This window comes from Aphis gossypii, chromosome 1 (assembly GCF_020184175.1).
Source record: "Aphis gossypii isolate Hap1 chromosome 1, ASM2018417v2, whole genome shotgun sequence".
Classification (NCBI taxonomy): domain Eukaryota; kingdom Metazoa; phylum Arthropoda; class Insecta; order Hemiptera; family Aphididae; genus Aphis; species Aphis gossypii.
Window position 1 is genome coordinate 70,504,586 of NC_065530.1, and position 22,131 is coordinate 70,526,716.

Here is a 22,131-nt window from a genome sequence, read left to right on the forward strand (position 1 = left end):
CCCACAATGCTTATAGTTATAAAATTGACTAAATTTGCATATATTTCATATATTTGTGAATTGATATCATAGAAGACTGATATTATAGTCATATCACTCATAATATTATCTATGGAAGAAGCAGTAGGAAAAATTAACTTGTCAGAACAACAAAAGATCTAATAGAGATACAAAATTACCATTTTGCTGATTTCAGAGAATATTACGACGATAGGATTTTAAACTCAATAATTTCTTATTACTTGAATACGATTAAATAAGTAAGTAAATATATTATGAGCTACTTATGGTTAACGAACAAAATGTTGCAAACTAAGACATAAAAATATAATGAGCTATTATAGGTAGTACCTATTATTCTGATTTTCAATATCACCACGTTATTAATGTGTGATAAACTGAAATTGTATTTTTATTTTAATACATTATTAGTCTTAAATGTTTATAGTTAAAATTTATTTATGAACAAATATATGATTCTTCTAGAATATAGTCATATTTTTCATAATTTGTGTCAGTCTTCGACAATAATCTATCTAATTGAAATTAAATTTCAGGTACAATTTATATATTATATACAAATTATTACTATTAGTAATCAAAATGTATTTTGTATAAAGCTTTTGGTAAATTACCATGTAAATACTTAATAATATACATTTTGGATATCAATTGAAAATTACTTACTTATCCATGACAAACCGTAATTATTTTAATATAGTTATTAGGTACTAAGTATTGGATACGATAATAGTACTCACATTATAGTCTTCAAGTCTTATAAGATATCTTATACAATATACATAAAACCATAATATATAAGCATGCAAAAGAGAGCAGCACGTGCATTTTAGGTCTGTTTTTTTTTCAAGATGTCTTATGTAGTACAAAAAATCTATTAGGTTATGTTAGGTTATACATAACTCATAATTTTAAAAGTTGCAATTTACAACTTTTTATCTAATAATTATTTTCACCAAAAATCACATAAATGCATAATAAATATTAATTATGGGTGCTAGCATATTTTGATGGCTGTATTAAAAGTGTAATTATTACTATTTGTACCAGTGCCGGATTTACCTCTTCAGCCGCCCTACGCTATTAGGAAAATGCCGCCTCAAAATCATACAATCATTTTTTTAAAACCAATACGAGCTTCATATGTGACCCAATGGTCGACGTGGCCAAGAAAGCGCTAATAAAAAAGTAAAATAATTTTTTATCTGTTTATAGAGACGAAACAGGGGAAAAAAATTGCCGTCCCTAAATTTTGCCGCCCTAGGCTATAGCCTAGATAGCCTAATGGTAAATCCGGCACTGATTTGTACCATTAGTTACATACGCTATGTAAGTACCATTTTGATGATAGAGTCGTTATCATTGCAAGAACTAACTATATCATTTTGTATCCAAAATAATTAAATTTCTATACCAAATAGTTATTAGAAAAATAAGTACTCAAAGAAAATAAAAGGAATCAGATCAAAGTATATTTCATAATACAATTGATTTAACATTGTAAATAATGCATGCATCATGTATACATATATAAAAAAGAAATACAAACAATAATAATAAGTTATTAAATAATCTGATAAAATTTGGTCATAGTTCTAAAGATTAAACAATACATAAAAAATGTTTAAAAAAAATTAATAGACAAATGAAAACTATGAATCACAGTAATTTAACAATACAATTTGTTAAATCTACTAAAACAAATGCCTTGTAGTTTTCTCCTTTTTCATCGTCAAAAAAAAATATATATATATATGTTTTTATATATTGCTTAGTTGAAAATGTTTATATCACAAAATTACATTTAATTATAATAAAATTTGTATAAACCATAACCGGGCAATAATAATAGATTTGTATATATACTATATACATTCACAGATAAATCAAATATCTTAATTAACTATTAACGTATAGTTGATCATAATAGAAGAGCTTTTAGGTAATTTACATAAATTAACGTGAAGACTTGAGCTTCCATCGAAGAAATATGAATGCAGATATACGTAGCACAAAGAATATTATAATAAGAGCAATAATATCCAAAGAAAAGCTTGCATCTGTCATATCTAATTCTCTTAATGTGGTACTCGGTTTTTTGAAATGGCAATAAATCTAGAAGTTTAAAAGATTTTAAACCATGATTAATATAATATATAATATATATCATATAATATTTTGCTTATATACCTGGTGACATTGGAGGATTGTTCGGTTATAACCATAAGTAGCCAATGCTGTACCTTCAAAACCATAACGGATATAACTTAAGTATGTGATCCATCTCAAATAAATTGGTATAGCATCAAAGCTCACAAAGAAACCAGAGAAAAGCAAGAAAGGTACAGACATGACTGGTGCTAAGAACACTCCGTTCTAAAAAAAATATTGATTTTAAATTAGTTATAGGTAAATGTTATAATGTAATTATTACTATCAATGATAGTTAACTCACTTGTACGTTCATTGCTGCTCCAACTACAAGTCCAACACTTTGAGCAACAAATGATATGAGAAGACAAGCTGATAAGAACATACCAAATCTGAACATTTCAAGTGGTTGTGAAGTCATGTAATACACAATACCTACATACATGACGCAAAATATTGCCTTGATAGAAAAAAAAAAATAAGAATATATTAAGGTAAGATACTTAATAGCTATTCTTATTAGTTGGGTAAATTTAAAAATGTTTTATATTGATTTACTATACCAATATAAAAAAAAAAATTACCTGGAACGGAATATCTGACAATGTAATGGCCAAATAATATGATCTAAGAGAATACCATCTATTAAAATTTTCCTTGATTAAAACAGGCAACTCTAGAGGGACTGTAAAAATGGATTATGTATTTTATTAATTTTTTATTTATTTATTAAACAATGAATAAGTAAACTTACATGATAAAATGGTGATTGTCATTGATGTGTACATAAGGAACAACATGTTGAAAAATAGAAATCCAAGATTACTAAGTACTTTGGCACCATCATTACCAATATCATAATACAATGAACCAATTAAAAATCCCACCAAAATATGAGCAAATAAACGTAAGTACATAAGAGTCTGAAATTAAATTAATACTATATATTATTATTAATCCATTTAAACATTTTCATAATTTATCTAGTTTTATAAAAACATACCCAATCTCTTCTGCTGAAAAGTAATGTTCGCTTGAGAACAATCCAAAATTGAGCAAATTCAGAAGTAGCATATCGCTGTTGACTACTTGGTAAACCGTTCTTTAATAAGGTATCAGTTGCTTCATCTGCATTATTTAAATTTCCAGTTTTTACCGAATTCAATTCTGAATTAATAACAGAGCTGTCATCTAAAATATTAGGAAAAGTTATTATACATGGGTAGGTATATTGATGAAATATATTTCATGAATAATTAATTATATAATATTAAATTATCGCTTACCAGGTTTAGAAAATTGATTTCCTCCATACTGCAATAAACTATCAGAATCCACAGATTTTGATAATTTATCTATTTCGATAAAATTCGAAGACAAGTTGCTACCTAAAACCATAAAAATTATAAATATTAAAAATAATAATTTTGAAAACATTTTGTAGTCTAGAAGATGATCAATTGTAGAGAAATATTTACTTTTCATTATTTCCTTTTGGTTGACATTATTCAAATTTTCTGGTTGCGGGAACGGTTTGCCAACTTGAATATCGTATTTTCCATTCTTAATAGCCGTCACCAATTTGCGTACATTGTCACCATACTCGCCACATGACACTTCGATTACTACACAAAGAATTGTATTAGTAATTATACGTCGAGTTGTTTATTCGAGTATTGAATTTGACTTACGGTAAGACGCAGGGTTATGATAACTGGGACATTCGAGTCCGAGAGTGCCAAGGAAAGGAACGAGTTGTTTCGTAGATCCCTGGTAGACACACTGTCCTTCAGCAAGGGTGTACAGATGGTCAAACATCTCAAACAGTCGAGCACTGGGTTGATGAATCGTACAGATGATAGTACGGCCGCCACGACTAAGCGATTTTAGTAAGGATATACATTGGAAACAAGAACTGCTGTCTAAGCCACTGAAATTGTATAAATTAACATGTTTTAATATTTGTACGTGTTCAGACTTTATCATTGTGTTGGTAATGTATCTAACCTAGTTGGCTCGTCGAAAAACATAATGGGAGGATTGTTCACAAGTTCAAGAGCGATGGACAAACGTTTTTTTTGCCCACCAGACAAATTGCTTGTCATTGTCCTTCGGTGTTCTTGCAAACCTAATGTTTCTAATATTTCTTGAATCTGAAAACAATATTAAATTTACGAAAAATGGCGATATTTATTTCCGCGGTTATATTTATCTTCGTTGGTGTCGTAATTAAAAAATAAACAGTACGTGTACTGCAACTGACCACTTGATATTTGCTGTCCTTCGATATGTCTGATCCTAACTTTAACGAAGTAGCCACGTGCATAGCTTCTTCTACAGATAAATTGGCATGAAGCTGATTGTCCTGCATAATATAACATGACAGTTTTCTGAATTGACTCAAATTTCTTTCATGTCCGTTAATCGTGATAGAACCTTTAACACCGGAACATCTAAAAAGTAAAATAGAACAAGACATTAACATACATAATTATTATTAAATATGTATAATTTATTATGATTATAAAAATAAAATTGGATATGTTTTGTATTACACAAATTGATAAATGAATGTATGGGTCAACATTAGACAGAAACAACAAATGCTATAGTAGTGTACGGAAAATAAATGTATATATCGTGTGATAAAATATGAACCAACAATTTATGAATATTTAATAATAACCAATAAATTTAGTATCAAAATGAACGATAAGTCTATGTAAACATTGTAAATATATAATATTATAGACACGAGTATAACCTTATCCAGTTGATATGCCAATATGGTCTAAATAAGTAAAATTAGTTTCTACATGCAAACAAAAGTATTGAACATAGGGTAAAAAAATATGTTTTAATACTATTAAAGACTTCTTTAATTTTCCTCTACTTTTCCGATACTAAAATTCAACGCAATACTAATAATACAAGACAATGAACGTATTATAACAATAAAATTATATAAACTCTTTTTACTTGTATCCCGTGAGTATGTTCAGCAGTGTGGATTTCCCGGCACCAGACGGTCCCATGATGGCCGTCAATTCACCTGATCTCAAACGGCCGCTTACAGATTTTAAAATATTCTTGGAAGCTGAAAGATAGAAAATAATATAGATTAAATACAATGTAAACAAAAAATTGTAATTTAAGGTGAACAGTTGCGTCTTGGCAATAAAAATATCATATTAAAGAAAAATCAATAAAACTTTAAAACGTTTAACTGAAATTTTTTTTTAATCCTTAAGAGACTAATGATCGAGATTTTAAATTAGTGTGTACCAAAACATACATCAGAAACTGTTTCAATTGTTAAACTAAAAACTAAAATTTTGGATCTTAGTAGATTAAGAAAATATCTTCTCTTTTTAAGCACTTTTATCCATACCTATCTATTAAAAAAGATTTCTGAAAATTACTACGTGTTTAAAAGTTTTCTCCAATTTAAATTTTAACATTTTATCACTATAATGCTGCTGATCTTGGATTTTCTCAATATCGTTGATGGTTTCAACACATATTGAAGCTGTATATAACTAAAATAATAGACTAAATAATTTAAATTTATTTATTTTATTTTAGTTTGTGAAATATTATCACAGTATTTTGAACAAAACTATCACGCCGAAAAATGTGAAACTAAAAATGATCCAATAAGTCATTCGCAAGGATATTTCTAAACGCTGTTTTAATTGAAATCAACAAAATCAAATAAGTGTTTAATTATAATATAAATGTAGGGCAATAAATGTTCAAAAAAAAATTATTTCTTACGTATTATGTAGATATGAATGTTAAGTAAGGTCAACCAAAACAAGTCGTTTCCGCAATTATTTATATTTATCTATTTATAAATATACTAAGTATGTTACGCATACAAATATGATATTATGAAATATATTTTAAACAGCAGGTAAAGGCAATATAATGAGCTTAAATTTAAAATCTATAATATCAAAGAACAGTAACAGAAAAGAAAACAGTAGTAAAAAAATAAACAAACGTGTCGATAAAAATTTTTAATTTAATACTTTAGTTAAGAAATATGTGTATATATTTTTTTGAATAGTATAGGTAATAAAGGAATCAATGATAAATATTGGACTCATATCATGCTTGGAAATCGGATATTAACGTTGGAAATAACTTATAATTATTCTAAAAGAGGTTATATACTATATATATAAGATGTTTGCGAGTAGGAATACATAAAATAATTTGAATTAAATATCATGAACGTATTTATTCCACTATATAGGACCTTCAAAAATGATGGATATAGTTTGTGCACAACTGAAAGTAATACGATATATGTACAAAGAAATAATAATGTTATTAAGTTAAATCATCATAATATGATATTTTTTTATGCTTAGAGATTCTCGTACTGAAATATAATATATAATAAATAAATAATATCAAAATAAAATAATAATAATAGTTATTATTATTATTATATTATATTTAAAGGCTTCTTATTTCATTCAATACAAATTGAGAGATGATATGATTAGGGGTTCTCCTTATGTTTGAAAAGTTGTATACCTACTATAATATACGAGAACAACCGGTCTGGTCGAGGACACTACACAAATCGTGACCTTGCATTTAAAGTCTGACGAAGATTCTTTAGGTTAGTAAAAAATTAATAGTCAACGTTTAAGAAAATGGTTAATGTACACATTACTAGTCATTAAAATTTTGCTAAGAATTCTGTATATATATATAATATGCAAGTAATATAATACTTGATAATCCTTGTAATTTTAATGCGTGTAAAAACAATACATATTTGGTTTTTTTAAATCATAAGTAAATATATATTTAACTTTAAACCATTAAAGCGTTGAAGAAAAAAACTGTTCATTTTACAGAAATTTAAATTATCAGTGGGTTGCAGAGTTGCTATATACATAATATAATCATTTTTACTGGATTCTACAAAATATGATTCAGAACAGATATCTACTGTTTGGCCATAAATGATTAAGATATTTTTTTAAGTCCGTGCTTTCTTTGTAGTTAGTTTCTGATTTTTACAATGTTGTTAACAACTATCGAATAAAAATAGCTCCTTTAAGTTTAAAATTTCAAGTCACGATGATATCGTAAATGCTTTCTAAACTATTTCTAGGTGTTCAAAAAATTAAAAAACAATAAATAAAAAACTTCTCAAAACTATATACAGTACTCCCAGGAATTTTGATTTAATAAAACAATTAAATATCATTTTAATTTATTTGAAATATAAAATAATAATTCTCATTTATATCCACTATATTTAAATAATTTTAGTATTGAATAAATTTATATTTTACAAATATAGATAATAATATATAAGTGATACTAATGAAAGATAAAGTTTTTTTTAACATTCATTTTTCAATGATAAATATTATCAAATTTTATGTTATTCATATAAAAGGTAACTAAAACAATTTACCTAATGTTTTTATTTTTTTGTATTTTTAGAGGCAACACAATATAAGGAAATTGCTTTTATAGTACATATAATAAGCGGCAGTCGTGTGTTTGTTATTGAAATACGCAAACGAGTTTCGGTCATGGATAAATAGTGATCGAGACACATCCGGTGATTATGGGTAAATGTGAGTAATGACAAGTATTGAATCATGTAATAAACAATAAATTATTTAAATAAAAACTCTAACTATAACGAAATTATTAAACATTTTCTAAATGGTAAACTGCTAGCAGATACGAAAAATATATAATCAATAATTACCTAATAAACAATAATATTATATGTATAATGTACTTTAATAATTCAATATCTAATGGGTTAAATTCCAATGCTTTTTGTAAATCAATTTTATTACTATTATTAAATTGTTACATAATATGTTTATTTGCTGAATATAATAATCGATAAAAATCCACGTTCAACATTCAAATCATGCATTATGGATCAATAATCGCCATCGCAAGAATAAAATTTATAATTAAACTAAAAATGCTAAGTTGTAATTATATTACCTATAGTTAATATAGGTAGTATAATCGAACATTCACCTTTTTTTCGTTTAAATGGATATTAATTAAAAACAAAATAACGAATATTTCTTATATTAGTTAATAGTTTTATTTATTTAAATTAATTAATTTGATAGGATAAACAATACACATTTTTTAAATTTTTAAATCTTCAATTTTCTTTTATAACATTCGAGCAAATGATAACAAAGGCATATGTAAAAATTACCTAATATTATATATAATTAAATTCATACTTAAACCATGTTGATTATTAAATCGAAGATATAAAAATATAATTATATTTGTATTATTATTCTATATAGATAGTATTTTGTTTTTAAGCAGGTTATGACAATTAAGTATCGTTTTTAGAGGAGTGGTAGTTAAGGAGACATACTTCCTTCTCACTATATGTCCTCAGAAATTATTTTTAATTTGTATATTTTTTGTCATAGACATATTTGTGTAGTTTCATTATATTCACTATTAATTTATAATACCTATGATCTTGAATTAACATGATAATAATTTAAATTCAAGGGGGACGGGGGCAAATTTATTACAGTTCCCTTTCTTAAAAAAAATCTTTTTAACAATTTATTCTATAAATTAAAGCATTTAAGTTCCTAATACTATAATAATACTAAAATTATACAAATTAAAATATGTAATAATTAATAACCTTCAATTTTTTTAGTGGCATGTATAAATATAACCTCATTTAGTAATTTAATTCCATAAGTAAAGAAATTAACCATGTATCAAATTTGAATAGTAACGAAAAATATACCACGCATATAAACAAAAAAAATAATAAATACCTATAGGTATATAATACTGATATCATAGCTATTTGATAAATGTAGATTAATGAAAGCGATTAAAAGTACAATGTTTTAGTTTCAGTTTTTTTGAACAGTTTGGAAAACACTGTTTAGGAGATTTAATACTTTTCACGGACTATATCTATATATGCTATGGTTACAGGTAGGGGGGATACTCGACCTTCTGCCCTTTCCCGCTTATTAATCGTCGTTGTGTATTTGGTAATAATACGTTTATTATAATGAAAAGATGTTTTTGCTACAGACGTATGGCCTAGGGTACACTATAGCTAATTTACTATTATTTTAATATTTAAAAATCAACGGGGAAAAAAATAATTACAAAAGAAATCGACCCAACATAATACACGCCTAAATATACGAGAGATGTTATTGCCAACCATTTAATACCTACGAGTATACCTATACAACTAATAATATAACGGACTTGGACTTGAAAACAATAACAACTAATAAGAAAACAATGAGAAAACGCTGATTCGTCGGCCTTCGCAATAGTAATAATTTACCTACTGTAATAATCTAATATGTGTCTGACATAATAATACGTATGATCAAGATGGACTTCAGACGCTTCAATAAAATAAATAGTATGTTGTGTCATATCATGTTTTAGATTCCCAGCGGTGTGACCTTATATCCACGGGCAAATCTTCTATACTTACAAACGTTAAATATTTAAACATATCATTACACCAGTTAAATTGGCCATAATAACCTTATTTCCAAATTTCTAGTGCCTTTCATTACTTTATGAACCGTATAATTAGGATAATACGTTTTATATAGTAGCGGTGAATGTGTTAAGACATGTTCATGAAAACCAAGAGTTGGAAAAATTTCGTAAAGATCCTAACCAAACGTGTACGATGATCACCACAACCCAACAAACTTTTATACGACCCATCAAATAATATTAGTTAATATGAATATACAAACGTCAAACAGTAAAGTTAAAATATATCGACATACGACAGGGTCGATAGTAAAATGGCCTCAACAGTTAAGTAAACTACACGATAATATCGTCTGCAATGGCCTCGTCGACACAAATACAATAATTCACAATAATAATATAAAAATTGACATGATTTTTACCTGCAGTCAATTCAACTAGTCAGTTTTTAAAGTTATAGTTTTTTTCTATATTCTACTCTATATTTATTATATAAATCTACATAGAATATAAATATGAATACAACGTATACAAATATTAATGTTTGAATATACTCACTGTTTTTGGTGCCTTCGGTCACGGTGTACATGAGGTCGGAAAAGGCGATGTCCACGGGCGGCCTCTTGGGAAGATGACTCAGGGTCTTGGGCTGACATGGTGTAATTGTCACTTTGACCGCACCGGATTTCCTGTCAACAGACACGGGATCGATAATTAAACGACCGTCTTGTTTCGCAGCGGACAGTTCATCCATGGGGACAACGATGGATTCATCGATTATAGTCATTATGAATTATTGCTGCAGAAGCAACAGGGTTAACACTTTAATGCACGTTTTTCAATAATACGTCTATATTAATAAATAATTATTAATAATAATTGAACGGATATCAATGTCCGGTTTCCGTACGGATTGAATTCGAAAAGAATATAAAACCGATTTTAATTATCACGCATACTCTAACCGGGAACGTACGAGGACCGTTTGCCTGCAGTTCATCGCAACCACTACTAGCTACATAATATTACTATGCTGACAAGCTTAACTACGTATTTTTTTGCTCGCGCGCCGTAGTAGCGCAGCGCTCGCGTATATATAATGTATATATAATAACAGTTTGCGACTGTATGTTTTAATAGTAGGGACTAGGAAATAACCTTTGTTTGCCTTGAAAGACGCCGCCGTTCCCCACTCCTAGTGTTGACTCTGTCTTTCTCTCTATATATATATATATACGCGGTAAAATTACGCACACCATCCGATAGTTGGGTAAATTAGTAAAATCAAAATAATATTATCGCGTGTGCATAAAATAATTGTTATGACGTATGTGGTATGTTTGACCGTGTGTTGGTCCATCTGTCAAGTATTAAAACGGCACAAAGGATAATTGTGTTGCTACATTATTCTATTAGATGTAATATACAGGCTATATTATTAGTGTCGATAAAGTGTGTATAAATACTATCATTTTAAAATGACGTTTTTAATTAGTTTTTAATCATTGCGTGGAGCTAAATGTAAAGAAATAATTTTGTTAGGTCGAAACACTATCAAAATGCTAGTAGGTATACACCGTAAATACGTCCACAGAAACACTGAATTTTTAAATCGATACAAGAATTGATTGTTATAATTTTTATCGTATTTTCGATTACATTAAAATAATAATTTACTAAATATAGGTACCACTTTATGTCATAAAATGCATTCAGTAAACGTGTTCATCAACTTATGACATCGATATGTTAATGCTACATTACTATACTGATTTTCTATCCTGATATCTTGTACTAATATCATATAATTATTGTACATAAATGTTATACTAAAAATACGCTAACAAATAATCCGGATCCATTATATATTATTTAAACATAAATAACGAAAATACTTTTTTTCATCTCTAAAAGAAAATACCTAAGATAAATAAATAAATACCTAGAAAGTACCTTATATATACGTAATGATTTAACTGCTCAACTGCTGACTGATTACTTTTTCATAACTTCATATAAGTAAATTTACTATTTGGTATAAATTCTGTACTCAATTATTTGAATATTAATTGGCTACTAACATATTTAATAAGATTAACTTAAAAATAATATCTAACATGAACTTTCGCACTTGAAATGTTCAGCACTTGAACACAAAAAAAATTTAGGTTAACGATTGTTCCTAATGTGTATTTAATTTATTGAAATAAAAGCATAGCATATTTTAAACGTCTTTTAACCTTCTAGTATATGTACCATAATTTTTTAAGTATATATTAACAATGTAATTATATAATACCAAATAAAAGGAGAATAAAATTCTTAATATGTATAGAAGCCAAATATTTAAAGGTACTTTCTAGCAAGTCAACGGTATCAGAGGAGGGTCCTGGGATGGACATCAAAGATCATTATTCAAGTTCTTATTATTTTCATGTACTTAAGTAATGATGTTTTATAGGACTTTTATTTCATGTCCAAAAAATAAAATATATATTTAATTTACTATAGCTTGGCAAATTTGAATTATTGTTTCATCCACTTTAGTTCAATTTGAAAATAATTATTATTTAGTCAGTTGCATTATAAATAAGTTTGTGTGGTCGATGTGTTAAAATGACTTAATTTCTTATTTTAAGGAGTAGATTTATTGTAGAACTACGTATATAACATGCGTTTAATAATTAATTTAATTTGTATACTTATGAATACTTATACCTTTAGCATATATATATATATACATATAAATTTGTAAATTCGTTATTCCAATTTAATAAGTCATACAAATTAAATATGGACAAGACGTAACGATCTAATTTCTACATGAATACCTAGAATTATAATTTTATCCCGGGGCCAAAATTTATTCAAACATAATAAAAACTTTTGTTAACATGTGATGTCACCGAGTAGAAAATTATATCAATACAATACTACTTCATAAATCATAGTTCATAAGAATTATAGATAATTTAGATAATAACTTACGAAATTTTCATTGCTTTTAAAAAAATTAAATATAATCGCTTCCGTCTGCCACCGATTTTACCTATTTTGTTTCGTAAATTTGGATTGATATAACTAATGTATAATCAAGTGTATAATATAGAACTTACAACAGAATTTTTGCATAACATAGCTCAATGTAATATATATGGTATGTACTATGAACCTACACTTACAGATCAAATTTAATAACCATTAAAAAGAATAAGTAATGAGGATTTTTTTATTATTATTTCATTGTAGGTCATACACTCATACCTAATAATACAAAGTGAATAATATTGTGATTTAGTATGTTAAACGTTATTGATTTAATGAACTTAAAATATATTAATTTTCTTTCATTAACTTTAAATACGATTTAAATTACATGGAATAGATAAACAATTTATAGGGTATTGATAGGAACAATAACATTAAATGCAAATTACAGTATAATCCAAATTTTCTAAGATAAATGGCGTATAGGTAGAGAGGATCGGGGACACACAGTTTTTTTTCGTTTTTCTGCTAAAAAAATAAATTCTATAATAAGCGTCATTCATTCGCAATCGTGTTATAAAAAAGGTAAAACGTTCGCATCGTATTGGGAATGGAACGATTGCGAACGTTTTTACCTGATTTTAATTTTGTGGTGTTGTCAGATTTGGTGTCAATTACAAATGTTTAAATAATAATTTAAAAAAATATAATCAAATAGTAATAAAATAAGGGTTTTTTGCTATTACGCCGCATTTTATATTTAAGAAAAACTGGAAATTCCTACCAAGGAAAAAATTTAAAAAAAAAGTAAAAATGTGGAAAACATTTTTTTAAAACTAGTATTTTAAATGTATTATATTTATTGTGCCTAATGGGTACATATTGTATATTTTATAAAGAAAAAAAATTATATTTATATTATTAAATTATCGACACTTAAAAAAAAATCGAAAATTTCAGTGGTCTATAATAACTAAAAAAAATTAAAATATTTTGAAAATTTAACTGTGTATAGATAACACTAATATAAATATTTATGGTGAAAATTTCAAGTATTTACAGTGATTAGTTTTTGAATTACAACCATATAAAAAATCGATTTGGTCGAAAACTGGTTTTGCGTAAAATTCCTGTTTTTCCGTCTCTTTTTTGTTTTTCTTAATTTTTTTAAAAACTTTACTTTTTATCTCTATAATGCACTTTGCATTGATATTTATACAACGAAAATTGTTTTAATCAATCAACATTTTAAACATTACTTATTATATTGTATAATTTTATTTTAGTTTGTAACGAAGAGTTGCTGTTTTAATTGTATTATTAATACTAAATAGTTTATATTTAAAATAAAAACAAATTTTATAATAGATAATAAATGTTAAAAACAAATAAAAATAAATAAATGTTTAAAATATTCAGAAATTATAAACTTGGAAACATAGTCTAAAAAAACGTTCGCAATCGTTCGTTTTTCGGCTAAAAAAACAAATTCTTTGATAGGCATCATTCGTTTGCAATCGTGTTATAAAAAAGATAAGACTTTCGCAATCGTGTTGTACCCATATATGTATATAAAAATATAAGATACTTGAAAAATTTAGTTCAATCTGAAATTTCACTGTGTCCCCGATCCTCTCTACCTATACGCCATTTATCTTAGATAATTTGGATTTTACTGTAAGTTGCATTTAATGTTATTGTAATTATACCCCTCCTCAAAATAATATAATTGGCCCATAGTGAAGATAATAGTGAAGTATATATGTTACTATATACCCAAGATTACATAAATTAAATATTAATTAGCAGTTTTTATATACTGATCAGAATGAAAGAACAAAATGCTAAAATTATTTATTTGAAAATTGTCCATTCGGAAATAAGAGGACAAGGACATTCGTAGGTATCGTAACTATATATTTTTTGAAGTCAGACTAGCATCCATATAATTTTAAGCAATAATTTTTAACACGGTACAGAAATACGGTAAATAAATAACACCATAAATAACTTAATAAAAAATATATTTTTATACTTGTTTTTATATTTCAATTTACCTACCTTTCACAAACTAAGGACTTTGCACAATATCAAAAATTATTTGATATAATAACAAATACGTTTTCTCAAGTTTACATTATACATTCCAAAGTATTTGAAATATATATATAAAGTATTTCATTATAATAAAATCTGCATACGTCATATTATATGACCCGTGTTCGGATGCTAAGAATAATATATTTTGTTTTGATTTTCACAACTTATAATATCTATGTATTTTGTAATTTATTAAGTATACTTATGTCATAAGCCATCAATCAACATAATTATTACAGATATCTAGGTATACATGACGAAATTAATATCACTAAGACTAAACGTATAGTACCATATCACCTATATTCCTGTATAATATAATATTTCGTATAATTCCAACATCCTATTAGTATAGGTAGTACTTTTAAAGAATAATGTAATACACTCAGTAAATTATGCGTTATATCTTCATGTATTATAAGTATTATATTATACACATGTTTTATTTGTATTATTCTGTAATAACGATTATAATGTTTACGAATATTACAGCCCACAAAAATGACTTGAGGATTTCAGTATACTTTGTAATTATTTGTATTCATCATAATAATTGGTGAAACAAATTAATATATATTATAATAGATACAAGTTGCGTAAACAAATTTTATAGGCAAATGCATTACACAAATTAACTGCTAATAAATATTATATTACTATAATATTTTTGAGTATTTCAAGCTTTTAAAACGTTTAATAACTTGAGAACACTGAAATATTTAATACGCTTTGTATAACAGGGAAGTCCACTAATCAAATGATTTATGTGTAATAAAATAAGCAATTTAATATTAAAAACTATAAGTAGGTACATTTATTAATCATTATATTGTTTATATTTATATATTTATCATTATATATCATTTATATGTTTTTGAATTATTTCTATAAGCATAGATATACCTATTAGATATAAATTGATTACGATAAAATAATAACTCATTATTTATTGCAATTATGATTTTTCTAACACGATTTATGATCTATTTAAAATATCGGATTCCTTAATCACGATTATAGTACATAATATATATATAATATTTTATATAAAGTCATGTACTCTACAGACTTTATGACCCCCCCTCCCCGACCAGTTAAGAATCGCTGATATAAAATACACAGGAAGTCCACCGTACGTGTATCGAATACCATGTATGATTAATTGGAATATGGATAAGCAATGTTAAAGCCTTAATAAATGTAATTATGCAAAACAAAATACACGCGTGTCGTTTGTGTTACGTAGCTGCAATGATGTTCTATTTTTTTAATTGTCTACCGTTTTAATAACACAGTATACATTATTATTACATCATTACAATTATTAATGGTATAAGCATAATACATAAAAATACTATGTACCTATTATATATTATATACATTTAATTGTAAAACTGTGTCATTACTCAACATACGCATTAACGCACAGTTCGCAAAGACATTCTCCGTCACCCATCAACATTATAACGATGCTGACATCGACTTTCTATTAATTATATTTATATTATTTTTGTTCTAAAATTTAAAATATATTGTCAGTTAATATAACAATCTAAATTGATTTAAAGTGCCAATATACACGTGAATTAAATTAAAATAATGATATACACAATATATAATATGATAAGCTATAACTTCCTGATTTTAATAAAATCATAAAAATTTCGATTTTGTCTTTAACTAAGATAGGTATTCGATTTAGATTAAAAAATCTGCTATCAATATTTACCAGTGTATATTTAATATATATTTTTTTTTTATTGAAACCCTTCCACCTATATAAGAAAATTGTGTTTCCGAGTAATTCGTTATGTAACAACTTTCTATTAACATAAGTATAACTATCTTAATATCATAACATACATTTTATTAGTGTACTTCAGTAATGTATCGCGTGCAAAAAACAGACCCAAAAAAGCAAAACAACGGGATGTAGATGGTAACAATATTATAAAAATAAAAAACCGATAATAATTTATTAAGTATGAAAATTATTTTTAAACAAAGACATATCAAAAAATATTTGTACGCATAACCATTTCAATTCAACAATTATCTTTACCTATAAAATAATTAAAAAATGATGTGACATCACGTTTTTAAATACCAAAATATCAACAAAGTAATACTTTTAAATAAACATTGTTATAATTACATTATAAGCAAAAATAAAATAAAAAAGCATGCATAAAATAAGTTTTATCATAAAAACTAGGTTGACAAAATTTAGTAAATTTAGGAACGGTTAAATGAAATGTGTTAAAATCTAGGAACAGTAGTTTAAAAATAGCACGCAAAAGAATATTTAAAGATAATAAAAATAAAACGTATGTACTTGAATATAATGATTAATAAATAGGTAAGTATTTTATTGTAAATTGTATAAAAAAATAAATGGCATAATTATTTAAAATAACAATGCAATTGATAAATTTATGTTTTATAAAGTAGGTATAATATATTTAACATATTTTGATAAGTACTTTCAGATACGTCCTCCTCGTAGAACGCAACAATAAATTCAATTTTCTAGATATTTCGCGCAAGCATAATTTGTATTTTAGCCTTGTAAACGCTTAAATGTTACTAAAGAATTAAAAGTAAATAAAAAATATTGGATAAATAATCGTTTCATATGAAAATTTTATCGAGGATCATGATTTTCAATTGTGAGAGTAATATAATACACCAAAATTATTTATTAATATGATCACTTTTAATGTTTATTCTATCAAATTTGCTAAACATAGTAAACCAAACTTTTTTAAAAATTAATTTTTTATCTTAGTAAAATAAATATGTAAGATCATTAGTTACGCATATAACATAAGGTGAAAGAAATCCTCGTCTTTTGATCGGCTTATATTTTAATATGAACAATATATTATAGGTAATCTTATACAATAATAATAATAATATAATACAATAATATCATACTATAATATCAATAACCAATGAAATGCGGCGGAAGACTCCTACCATTTTCTTAGATATGCCTATCGCTAAGTTATGATCATACCAAGTACCTACCTATTTACTTTCTCGTGATTTGTTTTAAAATGTATATTGTAACATCTATATTCCGCATATAATCGAAATATCTAATATACACTAAGTGAACCTATTTATCTTGTACGCCCATTGTCATTAAGCGTATACATATATGAGTATGTATATGATACGTAATAGGTATATTTTATTATAACATATCAATTACAATTCTTTTATAAAAAAAAAATTAAAAACAAGAATATTATACACAATAATTTCAATACCGAATGTTGTAGTTTTTTTTATCTATAACCCATACTGCATGTAATCTACAAATAATATTACCTACCATAAATGGAGGGAGGAATGTAGTTAGTATCAGCATGTCCTATTATATTATCAGCTTAGTACCTTGACATTTTTTCAAGATACTAAAAACACGATTAAAGTGTAAAATAGCTATAGCTACAGTAATCATCAAATCTACCAACAAATTATTATAATTTAAAAAAAAACTAGCTACATTGCAATAAACATAAACTAACAAAAATATTAGTAACAATTATCTTTCATTATTGTAAAATATTTTCAAAATCAGTAGAAACTAATGCACAACATACCCAGGTGATAGTCAATAATTCAATAAGACACCAAAACATAGTTTATTCATATTTTAGCAAACATTGATGGTACAAAAATGTTATGTAGTAAAAATTTCACTAGCATCGTTTCTATGAAATTATAAAATTAATAATCATATAGTTAACTTTCATGCATAGTGAGTTTAAGAGTATAGTTGCATCAACGAATTCTCTTTTCAAATAATTACACAATTCTTCTTCTAGAGAGAAAGTAACTACTAACTTCCTTGACCTAATCATATTTTATTTATAAACATTAAATAAATACCTAAAATTGTAATATTAATATGTTGATAAAGAGATATAAGATATGAATAATATAACATATTAAAAAAGTGGAAGAAACATCCCTAAATATTCTAAGTTATGATTTATTTAAAATAATTTTAAAAAATTCTTTAACCATAGAATTTTAATATTCTGTAAAATGAAAAATAAAAAAAATATTAACTTAAATTTTTATTTAATATACCTTTATTTAGGATATTATGTTTAATAATAAAAGTATTGATTTTTTAAAATAAATTTCTCTAACACTTCTCTAACATAGATTCAGAGAACAAAAAAACAGGTTTTACAATTTCAGCAGTTGCTACTTTGAGGAGAAGTGAAAGTGAAACTGAAGGTTTAATTTATAAGATTCTCAACAAACTAAGCCTAGATACATACTGTGTTATAACAGAATGCCAAACTGAAAATAATAAATGAGAATACACTTTAATAGTGTACTATACAACACACAAATAATTTTAAAAAATAATAAAAATACATCGCTATTTATACATGTAAGCAACTAACAAGGAATAGTATAATCCAACAACCAATTTGTATGAATTTATATAACTTAGGTAAGTATTTAAGAGCTATCACTCATATATTACGAAGTCACTGTCTTACGAACACATAACAAAGATAATTTTATTCTGAGAAGAATCCATTTTACTAAATTTCTATATTTTATTTTAGTATTAAAATGATTTTGTAAATTACAAAAAAAAACCTATACAGAGTCCTGAACATTATCTTACCTTTTATTGTAAATAACATTATTTTCTTAAATAATATAATTACTTAAGCAGTAAGTTACTGTACAATGATGAAATCATTTAAGGAACTATTAAATAAATACTTAAGTAATCTACCTAAATCTTCCTTATAAAATTTATAAACGGGTAATAGAGAAGTACACACATAAAACTATACTCGAAATAGTTTGACTAACCTAAATAATTTAATGCCTGCCACAGTTTCATGATCAATATTTGATAAACCTTTATTATAAGCCAGAGGTTCCCAAACTATTGTATACAAAAGGCTACATGGAGGTATGTGGAAAACCACAAGAAAGCACAGAAAATAATGTATAAAAAGATTGAACAGTATTATTTTTAGTCATTAGTGGTACACAAATGATACAAAATATACATGGATGGTACTTAAAAAAAAAAGTTTAGGAACCTCTGTTATAAACAATATATTAACTAGTGTGTCAATCAATATAAATTATTATTTACCAAATAAATAATAAATAGTTTGAACTATGCATATTTAGAAATATAGATAAATAATATACCAATTTATTACTGCAATACCTCTCTATGTCTCTAATTATGAGCATCTCAATACGTGCATACCTACAAAACTTGTGAATACAGACACACTTTTTTCTTCTTTGATAAATTAGAACTACTTACCTAACATTTATTTTTATTGTACCTACTATTTTTCATATTATATAATCATATTTTTAATTTTAATAATGGATATTTAAGTTGGGCTAAACCTATATTGTATACTTAACAATATGTATTATTATGCTAAACAACTTAATTATTATCTGTGGAGATACTTGCCTATTGTTTATCTCGATTCATTAAGAACAATATCTTTGTAGTTAATAAGGAAAAATGTAGGTAGATACATTATTTAATAATATTAACTACTGTATGTAAGACATAAAATATACTTGTGTAGTGGTAAATTGTGAGTCCACACTGTGCAAAATTGTAATTAACAAATTTTATCAACATAAATATCGATTACAGTATTTGTGAACACAACTACACTACCACGAGTATTATATTCTTCTCAATAATTATAAGCATTGAAAAACCTACGAAAAAGTCTGTAACAGTCATGTTAGCTAGAAACCAGACATATTGTATTGTTTAGACACTATACAAATGTCAGTAAACATTTTTCGAAAGTATGAAGGTAAACTTCAACACTTAAACCTAACCAATTTTAAGTTAGGTACAAACGTCTTACACGAGCCCTTTCGACTGGTTGTCTATAGTGGTAAGAACGTACAAGTGATAGCGAGTTATGATTGACATGTACTGAAAAATCCCTGGTCACAATTCTCGTTGAAGGTATGCCAAGTATGCCCTGACCAGCTATTACCCAGTTAGGTATAACCCGAAAGTTTTGCGACCAAATCAAACGTATATTTATGCATCCAGACATCCAGTCATAAACCAAACCAACCGATAGCATCTTAATTACAATACGATGAATTCATAATAATACAATATTACTAAATTACGCATCACAATATATACATATACAAGCGATAGGTATCCGACGTAAATATAACTCACTTGTTGTTGTTCAACACGAAGGAATTCATACTTAACGACGTTGACCAAACGAAATATCGACGATGATGATAATATTACCCGGGCAATGTCGGGGTGCTCTTTCGCGCACCACTAGCACTGCACTACCACAAAGTATCGGACGAGCGTCTCGCAGTTACTGAGTATACACTGTGTGCGTCAATAAAAAACGTTCACAATTAAACGGTGATAAGCAGACGAACATTAACGGCAAACACTACGCGACACATCCGTCATCCATGTTGACGACTGACTCGACTGAGTGTTGTTGTCGTTGACTGTGACGAACGGGTTATCGTTATCATAGGACGTTACGTTGACAATTGGTGCTACTATTTTACCAGATCAGCTGCATTCAGCGCACCACGCGGGTCGCAGCCCCACCACAGCCGCGACGGTCGGCAAATCGTTACCGCGGATACCGTAAGTAAACGTAACCACATACGTAAAATACCTGACGATCCCGATACGTACCACTGTGAGCTAATGGCTAAGGTTAAACAGTTCTTTCTATATATTGTATGCCTTCTAAACTTCTATCAGTTCTCAGTTTTACCGCTATCGCTGTAATATAAATATAATATTCTTAATGATTTTGTGAACGCTCTCGACGATTCTGTAAGTAAGTTACATAAGCTGAAATCGAACGAGGTACAATTGTACAAATGTACAATGATATACACTGTTGTATGTTACGTTATGTAGGTAGTAACTAGTAAGTCAGTATAAGAGCAATTCGTAATCGAAAAATTACATATTGACATCCGTATTACATAGAGATAGGAACTGGCGAACCGCCACAAGTTTCAAGTGTGTTTATAATAATATGTAAGCTGCTGATTCATTAGTCCAGTGGTCACTATCCTAAAGATTTTTCCCTATAACCCAAATAATTAACTACACTCGCATATATTGTCTCCGTCTAATAAAATAAATGTAAAATATAGCAAAAGTTGTTTTTCACGGGAAAAAACCGAGAAGACTACTGTCAAATCAAATCATAAAGAAACTAAATGTTCACCGCTTATTAAGGAGAACTTTGGCTGTGAAATATCGTTTTTTTTATTTTTTCAATATCGGAACATTCCGTCTTTGCAGTT

The 22,131-nt window shown here is 26.7% G+C and overlaps 1 protein-coding gene across 2 annotated transcripts; it reads right to left on the reverse strand.

Annotated features, from left to right (window-relative positions):
* Positions 1 to 1,471: 1,471 nt before the first annotated feature.
* On the reverse strand, positions 1,472 to 21,320 carry LOC114126094 (ATP-binding cassette sub-family G member 1). Of its 2 annotated transcripts, XM_027989972.2 has the most exons (14): positions 21,014 to 21,320; positions 10,252 to 10,382; positions 5,152 to 5,269; positions 4,436 to 4,625; positions 4,180 to 4,325; positions 3,864 to 4,102; positions 3,651 to 3,797; positions 3,459 to 3,560; positions 3,176 to 3,363; positions 2,927 to 3,095; positions 2,757 to 2,857; positions 2,477 to 2,632; positions 2,212 to 2,397; positions 1,472 to 2,136 (listed from the first exon to the last, which is right to left on the reverse strand). In XM_027989972.2, the coding sequence occupies exons 1-14, from the start codon at positions 21,040 to 21,042 to the stop codon at positions 1,978 to 1,980; spliced, it is 2,061 nt and encodes a 686-aa protein (XP_027845773.2). In that variant the 5' UTR covers positions 21,043 to 21,320; the 3' UTR covers positions 1,472 to 1,977. The 2 variants fall into 2 exon arrangements, with proteins under 2 accessions (XP_027845773.2, XP_027845771.2); XM_027989970.2 differs by lacking the exon at positions 21,014 to 21,320 and having other exon boundaries at positions 10,252 to 10,766.
* Positions 21,321 to 22,131: the final 811 nt, after the last annotated feature.